Raw genomic sequence first — 13,595 nt, forward strand, 5'->3', positions numbered from 1 at the left:
GCATCGTGTTCCCTGAGGGTCTTTGAATCAAACAAAACTGTTTGGGACGGCTTAGGGCTTCTTTTGATCGAGTGATGGGTACCGTACTACCATAAGGATTTGCCAGTGGTCTGCTCTGAAAAAGTCTGTGCCCATATGGTTGTCATGCTCACCTTGTATTAATTGCAGCTCACATCAGTAAATTAAGTCATGCTCCAGGAAGGGAAGGGGGAGAGTTGCTGATGATTGGAAGGTGATTTATTACTTCTTTTGGCTGTGCACATTGCTGGGAGACAGCACTGTTGTTTGCTGCATGGTTTTGAGCGGGTTCTGGCTCTGAATCAGTCCACTTCAAAATTCACGTAATGAAACTCCTTCGTAATTTTGAAGTGAAAAAGAGAGACTTTCTGAAGAGGTAGCACAGCTACTCTTCTGCTATCAAATGCGTGTATGTGTTCCATATATGGATATCATGGATCTAGTTTACGTTATTAGAACAGTGCCTCAGGCAAGTGTTCAGGAATGCAGTCAACCTTCATGTAGCCTGCAGGGGAAACCAGGAAGATAAGAAGGCCTTTAAGGGGAATGTTTTGTAGTGTTATTTACTAGGGTTCAATGAGTACAGCAAAGCAGTAACTCACTCTTCTTGTGCCTAATGGGAAGTTTGCATTACACATCCTGAAAGGGGAAGACTAGGCAAGAAGTGTTTCTAATCAGAAGAAGCTAGAAAGGATTCCCCCCAAACAATTACAGTCATGCAAGAAAGTGATTTCCAGCAATTGGTACACTGACAACAGTGATTGGTAATTTAGTTTTGAAAACTGCTGTGAGTGACCTATTACTTTGCTAGCAAAGCCTTTACAGAAATGCTGAGCAGAAGTGATGGCTGTGAAGTTAATATAAAAAGCACTGGTTGTGCACAGCAGGGGAGATTTCTGAATTGCAAATTGGAGTGCTTAGCTGTTTGCTGCTGATGACTTCACCACGTTTCAGGAGTGACCTACTTTTAAGCCCATGATTCAGCCTGAATTGGCCAGTGGCCATCTGTTAGGCTGTTCAATACTTGTGCAGAACAAACTTTCACATGCTTAGTGCTTGATGCTATATCCAGGCAAATGCTTAGCATAGACAAGGGAGTATACTATTTATGTTTGCTGTAGTGCTGAAAAATCGCTCTGTTGGGCTCATACTTATGCTGAGGGTTTTGATACTATCTTCTTTTCCTCCTAGTTTGACCTCAACAACACGTGCAAGCTCAGAGGCACTGAGGGGAATATATGCAACAGCTGAAACTGAAGTGAGTTCTTGCTTCCTCCAACAGGATTTCTGTGCAGACTTGCTCATATGCTTTTCTTGCTGTTGTTTTCATGGCTAGCCAATCGGTAATTAGGTGAAAATGAAAGCTTGTTCATAGCATGCATGGTGTGTGCTGCTGGGTATGGACTCCTTGGAGCACTTGTCCACAGTGGCCGTTCTGCAGCTCTTGCTGGTTCAGTGGAGGTGCCTTTATGTACAGAAATAATTTGCTGCTCTTGCAGTTTATTTAACATCCTGCAGACTTCCTTTAAATCTGTTTGTGCTCCAGCCAAGCTTATGTCCTCTCATTTAAAGGAAAAGTCTGCTGGGAAGCTATCAGAAAAAGAAGTGGAGATGTTCTTGAACATTTCCAGTCCTGGTTGCCTTTGTTCTCATAGGAACTGACTATGATCCCAAGTTCCTATCTCTTATTTCTGTTTCCACACAAAAGTACTTACTGTCTTTTTGCCTGTAACTTCGTATCAGCTTATAGTACTTGTCCCCGTTTCAGCAGTACACATTTCTTCATTCTGCCTGCTTGGGTTTTTTTGGCCTTCTTATCCCTGGAACACGAATGTTTTTTTGCTAAGTTACAGTTACCCCTTACTTAGGCTTGCTAGTGTCACCCTTCAAATGTATGTGTGTGTTTGAAGGATGAATCTCCATCCCTAGATTTCTTGTAGGAAACAATTACCTTGCAGATATAATAGGCTCAGGCAGGATCTCCCAGCAAATCATATTTTAATAACAATTTTGCAAGATCGGGTGTTCTACCTAAATGTAGACACACACAATAGGGCAAAAAGCCCCTGCTTATATTCCCCCAAATCCCAGCTGCAGTTTTCCTCCCCTGTTCCCCATTGGTTTGGTACTGCAGGGTTTACAGACTACCCAATGCCTACCTCCGTTTACATATTTCATTCATCTGATTAGAACAGTACCCTTCCCCTTATCAGTCTATTCAAAATATGGGTTCCTGGCTCTTTGGCTACCGTTTCCCCTAGATTTACTTGTAAATACAGGTATCAGTTTGCCTTCCGGGATCAGTTCAAAGAGACTTTGTTTTACATTAAGGATTCATAGTCTGATGTCTCTCGGTCCTTCCCCACAGCTGGGGTCAGGCACCAGCTCCTTAGTTTTGTAAAAACACCATTCCTTCGTTAAATGTTCCTTACATTTCTCTACAGTGGCGTTACTTGCATCTGCAGTTTTAATTTCTGGTTTTCAAGTCTTTAATCAGAGCGTTTGTGAGACTCAGAAAACGCAGCAGTATCTCCTGAGGCTCATGGTGCTAGCAGCACCTGGGCCTGGGGAAGCAAAACACCTATCACGGTGAGTGTGTGTGTGCCGGGGGAGCTTCCCTGGGGCAGGATGGCGCCCGGAGGCCCCTTGCAGGGCACCCAGAGGGCCCAGCCCGCCCCAGGCGGCTCGGGCACGTCCTGCGCCTGCCAGCCCCGCGCTCAGGGGAGCAGACGGGGAGAGAAGAGCTGTCCTTCAGGCCCACCTGCCTGCCCTCACTGCGCGCTCAGTGGGATTATTTCCAGACTGTTTGGTTTTAAAGAGCGGTACAAGAGCCGCTGAATATAAATCTAAACAAAATGGCTGCTGAAGAGCAACTAATTGCATTCTGATTGCTGTCCCTCTGGCAATGGGCTTTTGTCTCCTTGCCAAGAACGTGTATGTAGTTCTGCAGTGGCATGTGGTATAGAATCATGGAATCATTCTGGTTGAAAGAGACCCTCAAGATCAATTCCCACCATAACCTAACTCTAGCGCTAAACCATGTCCCTAAGAAACTCATCTGTAAACCTTTTAAACTCCTCCAGGGATGGTGACTCTACTACTTCCCTGTTCCACACCTTCACAACCCTTTCTGTTGGACACTTTACCTCAAAGGCTTACTATCTGATTTTTGGAGGTGCTAGGAAAACTTGCAACTGATCCATGACAACTGAGGAGAGAGGCTAGAATGCCAAGTACAGAATTCTTCAGAGTACATATTTATTCATGTGCATGAAGTTTCCCAGCCGAATTGGGGCACCCCAAATGCGGTTTTACACAGGGTTCTTATACCCTTTCAAGCATTCAGGTGTAGCATGATTTGACTAATCAGAAACACACACCCCACCAATTACCAGTGATAGTAAACCTTTGCAGAGCAACTATCTTTCTGCAGTGTTTTTGCTACTTGTCTATTGATCCAGACATCCCTGGAGTCATTCTTGTGATAGTTACTTGTCTGTGAGGTTGGGAAGGTTTCAAAGATGTGCTAGCAGGGCTAGGATGATGGTGTTATCTTGGTTGTCCAGGTGTATCTTTCACCCTTTGTGGACAGCTCTAACCTTCCAAGAAGCAGAAGTCCTTATTTCCAGGGCTGGGCTGTGCTTTAGTTTTATTTAAGGATGAACACCAAAGTCTCCAGTAAAACTTCGCTACCTCATTACATTGCAGTGTATACGGTGGACTAAAATAGGTGAACAAAGTTAATAGACACTCATATTATAATGGGTGGTTGATATGATAGTTAGGGAAGGGAATTTTCCTAACAGGGTTCGTTGTCTTCATCAGACCACAGACAAAATAAATCCCAGAGCAGGATTTTATGAGAACAAATAATGTTGATAATGCACTACAGAAAGTGCTGACTTATACTCTGGTTAGGTGCAAAAAATGCATTTATGTGGATATTTGTTGGATGGTCACCACCCTTTTACCATTTCATTTACCACTCAATGCAAGAAGTGTCAATTTCAGCTTTCGTTTTTCCATCAGTTAAAAGGAAGGAAAATCTTCATTTAAATGAAGCAGTAAAACCAGATTTGTGCTTTTACTCAAAGTGTTGTCCCAAAAGCAGCATTCTTTACCCATTGTGCAAGCAGCCCAATATACACAGAGTCGAGATACTGTTTTATTACAGGTTTGCACTATGTCAGGTGCTAAGTGATAAAACCACAAACCTGCTACACCTTCATTGTAGGTTTATGTCATTTATACTTCCAGTTTTGGTTAGTACCTCCCCAGGTTTTCCACCCACTTTTGATGATTGGTCAGTAATTTACATGTGGTTGCTCAATCATTTTCTTGTACTACGCGTGCTCATGAGTTAGGGTCTTGACTTCAGTAGGGGTCTTCATGCCTGTGGGTGTGATTTTTAGTGTTATAACAAGCTTATAATAAGCAAAGTTCATCTAAAGGACACTCTGACAGTCTCAAGATGTACATTAAACAAACTCAACAAATTGCTCTGGTTTCACGATGTTCAAACTGCAAGGACAGCAGCTCCTGATAAGGAGCTCTTCAAATCACTCCTATATCTTTTAAAGGAGCAGACTGACCTGATACTAGTCCACTGCTGTGTATTCTTCTGACAGGATTTATGCATCCTTATGTTAGTAATAGCTGATGGGGTTAATAATTTTAATTGGTAAAGACTACAATTCTGCTTGTTCTCATTCCAGCTCCATTTCAGAAGAATCTTGCAAAGATAAGTACATTTCTGACTCGTGTATGCAGTTGTGATTTCCAGTCCATGCAGCAGGGTTTTAAAAGTTCCTTATACTTTAATTTCAGTAGAAAATTTTTTTGTATAAAAGTACTTAGATGCAAGTCTGAAGAGGTAAGTCCCATCTGAACTACTGATGTGCAACTGCTTTACTGTAGCTCTTCCACCGTTTTGTCATAGTTATTTGCACCAGTGCTTGAGCTTGAGTTATGTAAAATGGGTGGAGTAGTTCTTAAAGAATGGTTAATTTGTTCCAAATCTTACTGAGTAGGTTTTTTCGAAGCTTAGAAACTGTTGTTGTGATCTACTTGGCAAATCTTAATTTGAGTTTTGTGCTGGTTGGAAATACAAACCAGACTTTTCTACATTCGTGCCTGTAACATAGACATAACAGACCTTCCTTCACCAGCTCTTCTTTGTTTTTGGTGTAGCACAGACTCTTACCCTTCCTGTTGTCTGTTCCACAGGTGGCTCGTTGCTGCTTTTGCTGCATGCCTGATGGAGACGGTAATTACATTTTCACTGCACAGTTTACCTCACTTGTGGCTTTCAGACCAAAGACAAGACAGTAAGGACACAACTGCAGATGTAGAGCTGCTTGTATCCTCCTTCTGTAGCAAGTCAAACCGAAGCAGCTGAAATGCTCCAAGTTAGGCAAGGGAAGGAAGCAAGAGGTGTTACAATACCATTTTAAAATAACAGGCTAGTTAATAATTCTTTAAAGGACATTTCATTACTGCAACATCCAAAGAGTAATCTCTGCTCTTTGCATGCTTGTGGGTTTGACTGACTGGTGGATTTTTGGCTCAACAGCTCTGCAGGAACTGCAGTGTCGGAGTACAGTCAGGGTTATCAGCTTGGACCTGCCAGAAGAATACCATACACGTAGAGCAATTTAAATGGCCCAAATGCTTAAAAACTAGCCAGCAGGCCAGGAAGCTGATACAGGGCAGGATTTCAGTGGTAGTTAAATTTCTTTTACTGAAGGCTTAGACCCATGGCCTGAGGGCAAGGAAGTGTTCAAGTGTTGTTCTGTATCACGCTTTCGTAAATCACACCATAGATGTTTTGTTGTGTGAAGCCAGCTGCTGTTTTCAGTTCTTATTAAATTTGCAAAACTTTCTTGTTTCCTGTATCTTACAGCTGATGCTGAAGAGCACATTGAAAAAAGGGGCGGCCAGACTGTGATTTATGATGAGAAGAAAGGCACAGTGTACAGTTATGCCTACTTCCACTTTGTTTTCTTCTTGGCTTCACTCTACGTGATGATGACAGTAACTCATTGGTTCCAGTAAGTGTGTTTCTTTAAAGTTTAAAGCTGAGAAATTCATGTGTCCCTGCATTGAGAGGGGAAATGTGAACAGAAAGTTCTACCATGAGTTTGTCTCTTAAAGTGAGATGCTGGAAGAGATATTGCAGATCTTTCCTGAGCGATTCTTGAGCAAGATCTTGCTCTGTAAAAGGCTGCTCTCCCCTGCTTCATCTCTTGCTTAATTTAGTGGAAGTCTGTGACCTGCTTGGAAAAACAGAGGGTATTGCAGTCTGAGATATGTATAGTGAGTTTATTTCTTCTTCCTTTTTTTTTTTCCTTAACAGTTATGAAAGTGCTCAGATTGAAAAATTCTTCACTGGAACCTGGTCCACCTTCTGGATTAAGATGGTCTCCTGTTGGGTTTGTGTATTTCTGTATCTATGGACTCTTATTGCTCCACTGTGTTGCCCAACCAGAGAGTTCTTAGTGTGAACACTCAAAAGGTCCTTCTGTTTTTTTTCTCCCTTTTTTTTTTTCACCTGTTAAAACTAAAATACTACGGTCAGTTTTTAATGAGGAAACCTATTGCCCATTTATCATAATGTATCAGCTACTAGCTTTTTAGTCAGACTAAACAAATGATTGAAGACTTTTTTACCTTTTTTAATTGTCATGAACAGGCATTGCCCAAGGGAACAAATCTGTTCTAAAACTTTTTAACACTGATGTGTGCAGTGTAGGAGACACAGTTGTTGCATATACTGGAATAAGTGAAATTCTTTTCAGATAACTGACAATCTTTCTCTGGCTCCATTGGCAAGAAAAGAGAAAAACATGGTGCAGATGTATCTCCTTCCTTCCTGTGAATGTTGTGTATCTTCTAGCAAATACGCATTCCTTTTTATACTATTTTAATAACTGTGTCTTTTACAGGTTGCAGTGATAATTTGGAGTGCTGTTTTGTACAGCATGTAATTCTTCTAAGTAGTATCTGGATAATTTCTTCTTAAAACATACCAGTACTTCTGTAGAAATAGAGAATATGTAATAATTTGACCGCCAAAGCGTCTACTAAAAATTGTTTATCTAAGTATTAAAATATTAAATTATTGTATACCTAGATTGAGAAAGGAATGTAGCAATGATAATAGAGTATTTATTCTATTATAACTTTAAAAGGCACCTGAATATTTTATGCAGTTCAGGTGTGGTCCAGTTGGTAGCAGAAGGGGATTTCTACACACAAATTCTTAAATTCTGAATTTTGTCCAACTTTGCCAGCTCACTTAAACTGCAAGTTGTGTGTACTACATGGGGATTTAAAATAGAGAACATTCTTTATTCAGAATGTTTGCTGTTGAGAAAATGCTAATTACAGGAGCACTGCCAGTTGCTGTTGAATTTAGAAGTGGAGTGCTCATTTACTTTTCTACGCTGCTCTTTCAACTTTGCCTGAAGGTCTTCCAGGATCTTCAGTTCTGTTTCCATTACTAATTTTGTAGTATTTTAAATGCATTGGTGGTCAGAAAAGGACTACAGTGCGTCATCTTCCTTTTCTGCCTGTGTGTTGGTTGGAAAGTATTCTTCTTAACTGCTATATTTTTATACTCCTATGTTGATGTTAGTTTTGCTGTTGGGATGGGACTTAGCCAACCAGTCCATTAATGGAGACTGAACTTCTTTTGGAGAACTTCTGTTCCAAGCAGTGGAGTAAACATTCAGAACAACAAGACCAGATGACACAAATGTAACAGCAGCTGCCTTAGTACAAATGACTGACTTGACAGTATTAAACCCTATAATGTCACTTGTATTTGCTTTAAGCAGATTATTTGGTGGTAGAACAACAGCTCAGATGCCCTAAATGATGAATAAGGTTGAACTCACTATAGCTATCTACAGCCTAGTGAGATGAATTTATGACTTGTGCTAGTCTCACAGGTTTTGTCTTCTCTCTCTCCCTATACATATATATGTATATGTACAGTGTGAAATATGCAGGATATAAACAAAATCAATCAATTTAGCAGTTCTTTTTTTGAAATATGATTGAGCCTTAAATCTTAACCCAATGCTTTCTGCAGAACAAAGAAAAGCACAACATAGAGGCCAACAAGATGGTAAAAATATTTGCCTGCCTTCTTTGTTCTGTTGCAATAATTGATGGCCAATGCACACCTGGTGAGTAATCCTAACATAACAGATCTCAGTACTGCTCTTGCTTTCATTACCAGTTTTAGCTGCCTTGTTGCTGTGGTATCTAAGGGCTTCTGTCCTGCTTGGAGCTTCCTGGGGGTGTGATCTTCCCAGCCCCGTGCACTCTTACCTCAAATGAAATCTACAGGTCTTCAGTCCTGTGTACTTCCTAACACCTACCCCAGTGATCAAGAGCCTCAAAATACATCTGTCATGAGAACTGAGGGAAGGAGTCATCTGTCCAGAGGTGACACTTGCTGCTCTTCTCCTTGTTTGCACCTAGAGTAAAAAGCAGTTGAAACTTAGCTTTGACATTGAGTTAGAGAAGCAACAAATAGCTCTGGAGAGGGAGGCAGGGTTTTTTCTTTCCTTTTGCTTGTGCTGAGAGATTCTGATCTCGCCAAGAGCTCTGCTAGCATGGGGGCCCGTCAGTATGTCTCTGCCTGCATTTGGAGTCCAGCCATGCAGATCCTTCTGCAACAGAAAAAGCCCTTTGTTAATGCATTTACAGTCTAGAGGCCTTTATCTGTCCCATCTCTGAGATTAGATCTTATGGACTGTGCAATGATGACTAACAGTTGTTGCACTGAACTCATAGCAGCTATTCTGACAGTCTTGAACCCGTGCTAGAGCTGTAAACTGCAGCTGGTTTAGTCCAGGCTCTTGTTCCTCCCTGAAGTATAGAGGCTCTCAGGAGTTACCTTCTAGTGCTATATGTGCTGTACTATGAGAACCCGATAATGTTTTTTTAAAAATTAGCAATGTTTTTTATAGCAGAACAATCTGGGCAAGGAGCTCTACAGAAGGTGTCAGGCACTCTGTCAAGTTATAAGGCGGGGAATGGTAACTGTTCTCTGGTTCTGATAGCAGACATCCCAGTCACAAATGTGGATGATCTTAATACGTTTCTTAGCCAATGGTTGTTCTTATTTCTTTACGAAAACACTTGATTTACGTAGGTTGTATATGCCTGCGTAAAGACGTTCTGTACCTCTTTGTGTCTTTTTTTATCGTTTGTATTTGAGGAAATAGGTTTTGCACAGAGGAAACAGGGTTGTAGAAGGAAAGTCCACAATGAGGCATGGGTCCATTCTTTTTACACAGCACTCGCCTTGTTGAGTTGCTCCTTCATCCTTCCCTTCCACCAACTATTTACCTTAAGGATCTCAGTCTGCAAGTGGGGATGTAGGGTGGGGATGAGGCAGTGCCTGACTATACTGCTTTATCTACTTATGAGAAAACATTGTGAAGAAGACCTCAAAAATAACTTTGAGGACCTGTGTGTCCATGCTGTGGCCCCAGACCCAGCTATGGATCTCCAAGTCTTTCTAAAGAATCAGTAACTGTTGGCACCTGGGTGTGCAAAGCCTCTAGTTCTTCCGTGAGGCGTAGCTTCCTGCTGGCCAGGCAAATGTTACAGCCTTAGTGTTTGCTGTAAAATCTGTACTGTGAACTTCCATGTGCAACTACTTAGTAATATCCTCAGCTAGGGCCCAGTTCACAGGCTGCAAACAGTTAACACAGACGGCCTTGTAAAACCTTTTGAAGAAGTGCCTTTATACCTACTGCTGTGATAGCTGATAATTCAGGTGGCACTGGAACTGGAAAACCTGACCTGAGCCTGTGACTGGCTGACACTGCCTTGTGCGTTACACCGCTGTCTACAAGACACAGACCTGTGGTGCACGTGGAAGACCAAATAATCAGTGCTGACAAACCTCTGGGGATAAGACTGATTCAAATATTACTGTGCAGTGGAAGATGAACTGGGAAAACTCACAAATAGCCTGATGCTTTTGTAAATAAATGAATAGTTGTTGCTTGCATTTACATTTAAACTATAAATAGCTAACTTTCTCTTTCCATACCTGGAAGAGCAGGTAACTGCTCTGCTTGAGGTGACTAGCTTTGCGGTGTCTGTCCTGCCTTGTGCCGCAATTGTTGATTGAATTTGTTCCCAGACATAAGTGAGTGCTGCAGCACTTCTGGCTCCTAGTATTTTGGGGCTGTGTGAAGTAAGGAAGCTGTTATTACAAAGACAGGAAGCCTAGAGTACATGTCCTGTGTTGTTTCCTCTAGCTAAACTTTATTTTGAACTAATGCTATCATTTAATGGACTGTTGGAGGAACAGACCGTGTTGGCAGCAGTCAGTTTTGTTGGAAAGGTAAAACAGTTTTACTGGCGTTTTCCTACTTTTCCAAATTTGTGGTCGTAAGAAAGGTCATTTGGAACCTCACTGCTGCACTGCTCTCTGAGGCTGGAACAGTTTTAGGTCTTCTCATGAAGGCAACTGAGAGCTGCGATTGTGACTGGTTCTTGTTTGGGTAAATCAATGGGATGGACTCAGCGCAAGTGCCCGAATCCAAATAGCTGGACTAACAAGTGAGACCACAACACTTTATGCAGAACATGTGGAAAGCAGATGGATATGCTTGTTTGCTGTTTACCACCTAGTTCCTCAGAGTGTGCAGCTAGCCTTTGCAGCTGGAACTCCACTGTGATCACACATCAGAGTTACTGCATGTTTGTGATACTCTTAGCTTTGTACTTCAAACATTTCCATGAGGTTCAAAATGATCATACCTGCCTGGCTAATTCAGTAAATCCTGGCTGGGTTGGGCCACTTTTGTCTGAAACGGGTAATTCAGTGTTGCTAATGTATGCGTAGTCCAGAGAGAGGGTTTGTCCCCTCACACAATCATAAACACTGCATGTCTATTTATTTATTTATTTTGTGTTTTAGCACCTTTTTACCAATCTAGAAGCGCTTTGAGACTGTAAGCTATGCACATCTAACTGCTTTATCAGCCACTGGTGCAACCATTTCTGGGTTAGAACATTGCTATTAATGAAGCAGCCATTGCACTTGCAAAAAAGCTGTTTTTTAGCAGTTCTCTGGGTTTGACCAATGCATCAGGAAAATTTGAGAACTCAAGATAGTACTGCTTGAACTTTGGCCAGCAGCCCACAGTACCACGGGCATCTCTGAGCCGTCTGGTAACAAAGTGATCCACTGACTGCTTTAAAAACATGCTGTAAGGATTTTATGCTATAAACTATTAGACATTGCTTCTAAAGTTGATGAAACATAATACCATGAGACTGTACCTGTGTGGTTAGGTGAGCAAGATTATCTGCAGCTACAATTTTGCTCTTATCTTTCCTTCTGGGCTTCAGAAGCAATGTCTTTTGCTTGCAGGCTGTATCTCCTCCTCGTTTTATTTGCCTTTTTCTCCTCAGATTTGTTTTTTAAAGGCATTGTAAACCTGCTTTGCTCCCATTCTGCTTCTTGTCAAGTGTGATGTCTTTGGTGCTGGAAACTAGCAAATATGTTTTTGCCATGTCTTGTTGGTCCTTTCTTTTTTATAGCAGAACAACCTGCAATGTTGAAGTGCAGTCAAGGATCATAACTTATTGTACAGATCAGTTTTCCTCTGTGAAATCTTGTTTTCTGAAGTGGCTTACAAGTTCTCGTGGGAGGAAAACACATACTCAGCACCGTGACATTTTACTTTGCATGTTCAATTTTGCAAACAGTAGTTTGAACCGTTTCACATGACTCTACAAGGGAATGCCAGGGGTCAAGTGCTTAGAAAGCTTTGGCTTTTTGTGCTTGTTAACAGGATACATAGCTTGCGAACTGGTATGTCTCTGCATTTCCAACATCCTGATGGCAGAACGCCCGAGTGCCCCTGGGTGGGGATGCAGGCACACTGCGGTGTGTGAAGCAGAAACCGGGAGACTGTCATGACGGCTGCTTTCTAATGCCCAAAAAAACTCCATAGGTTTCAAGTAGGCTTTGAATGCGGTTTTGTTTTGTCAAACCCAGTTTCAACTTCTTGCACACCCGTTCCATAACGTTGTTTTTAAAAAGCTGGAATTTATTTCAGATATAAGCTACGTTGTCTTACCCCCGTTTGCCAGTCTCCGATAGCTCCCAGTGCCGTAGGGTACAGCTGTTTGCACAGACTCCATGAGAGCCGCAGTCAGCTTTGAAACCGCTCCAGCAGCCGAAAGCTTCCAGGGCTTTGCTCACCAGAGCTGCGGGGTGAGCACTGCAGATGCGCTTTTGCCAAAGAAGCCTCAGTGCGAAGCCAAGAAGAATTTTGGAAAGCTATGGGGAAATAATGTCTCATAATTCATACCGTAGCTTTATTTTTCCTCTTACCGACACGTGTCCAGGTGCTTAGGTTTTGTTGGACATCCATGCAAACTTTAAGCGAGGAGAATTACTTTCAGAGAAAATTGTTCAACTTGTTATATACAAGCTGAGAAAATATTTACTAGGAACATATGGATTCACTGTCTGCTTTTTGTTTACCACCAGTGAGTGGTGTTCAGTATCATGTATGCCATGTTTGAAAACTGGATGCAAAGTAGTCAAAATGTAAACACTTTTTCTTAATGGTGAGGGGATTTTAATTAGTCTTTTTCAAGGTTCTTAATATCTCAAGGGAACTTTTTTGGTGTGTATGTGTGGTTTTAGTTTATTGAGTTGTAGCCCAGTAAAGTGGAGGTTTGCTAGTTTATTTAACATTTTTTGCGAGTATTGTGATCTGTAATAACTGTAACGCTTTGACTTTTAAGGATTGGTTAAGATTTGAGAATTGTAAGATCTTAATTGTAAAATAGTCAACAGCTTTGCCTTTTTAAAGCATGTTAATGGTTTTTATGGACACTTTGTATACTGCGTGAATGTATTGTTATAGATTCCATGTTTAATGGACCAATAAAGTTTTTCTTAAGTTTGAAATGAATTGTTGTGATATGTAGAAGTTGAAAAATCAACTCATTCTAGGAGAAACTTTAACTGCTTATCTCATATATTTATATATTTTTAATGAGCCAGTAAAAGTAAGTTGGTCAAACTTTTTTATTTACTATGTCTGGATGTTGTTTAACAAAAAAAAACCCCAAAGTTGGCCTATGGAATATTACATGGCTTCGCTATCCATGTTATTTCTGTGTTCCTCTGTGTTCCGTGTTCATGGCGTCTGCTCTGCACAACTCAGATGGCCTTTGACAGCGCAAATAAAGTATTTTCCAGGCCAAGTATAATGCTGAGGCCCCTACAGTTGTTTGAAACAAGGATCTCTGATATTCTTCTCCGCTCAGATGGTGAGGTGGGCAGCTGCTGAATTCGACACCTACATCCCCACCAGGGAAAATGCTGCGTCTCTGTGGGTCTGGGTCCCTTTCTCACCATCCACATTTGGGCTGTTCTGGAGTCCTGTTTCATAGAATCACAGAATGGTTTGGGTTGGAAGGGACCTTCAAAGCTCATCTAGTCCAACCCCCCTTCAATGAGCAGGGACATCTCATCAATGAGCAGGTTTGTCAGAGCCCCATCCAGCCTGGCCTGGAATCTC

At 41.5% G+C, this 13,595-nt stretch overlaps 1 protein-coding gene across 1 annotated transcript in view; it reads left to right on the forward strand.

Moving 5' to 3' along the window:
* Positions 1-12,979, forward strand: part of SERINC5 (serine incorporator 5) — a 45,348-nt gene extending 32,369 nt beyond the window's left edge. The window contains exons 9-12 of the mRNA XM_065861760.2: positions 1,210-1,276; positions 5,245-5,284; positions 5,921-6,068; positions 6,374-12,979. Of these exons, the coding sequence (XP_065717832.1) occupies positions 1,210-1,276; positions 5,245-5,284; positions 5,921-6,068; positions 6,374-6,521 (403 nt within the window). The 3' untranslated portion in view covers positions 6,522-12,979. The remainder of the gene's footprint in view (positions 1-1,209; positions 1,277-5,244; positions 5,285-5,920; positions 6,069-6,373) is intronic.
* The last annotated feature ends 616 nt before the right edge of the window (positions 12,980-13,595 follow it).

The sequence above is a fragment of the Patagioenas fasciata genome, chromosome Z, assembly GCF_037038585.1.
Source record: "Patagioenas fasciata isolate bPatFas1 chromosome Z, bPatFas1.hap1, whole genome shotgun sequence".
Classification (NCBI taxonomy): domain Eukaryota; kingdom Metazoa; phylum Chordata; class Aves; order Columbiformes; family Columbidae; genus Patagioenas; species Patagioenas fasciata.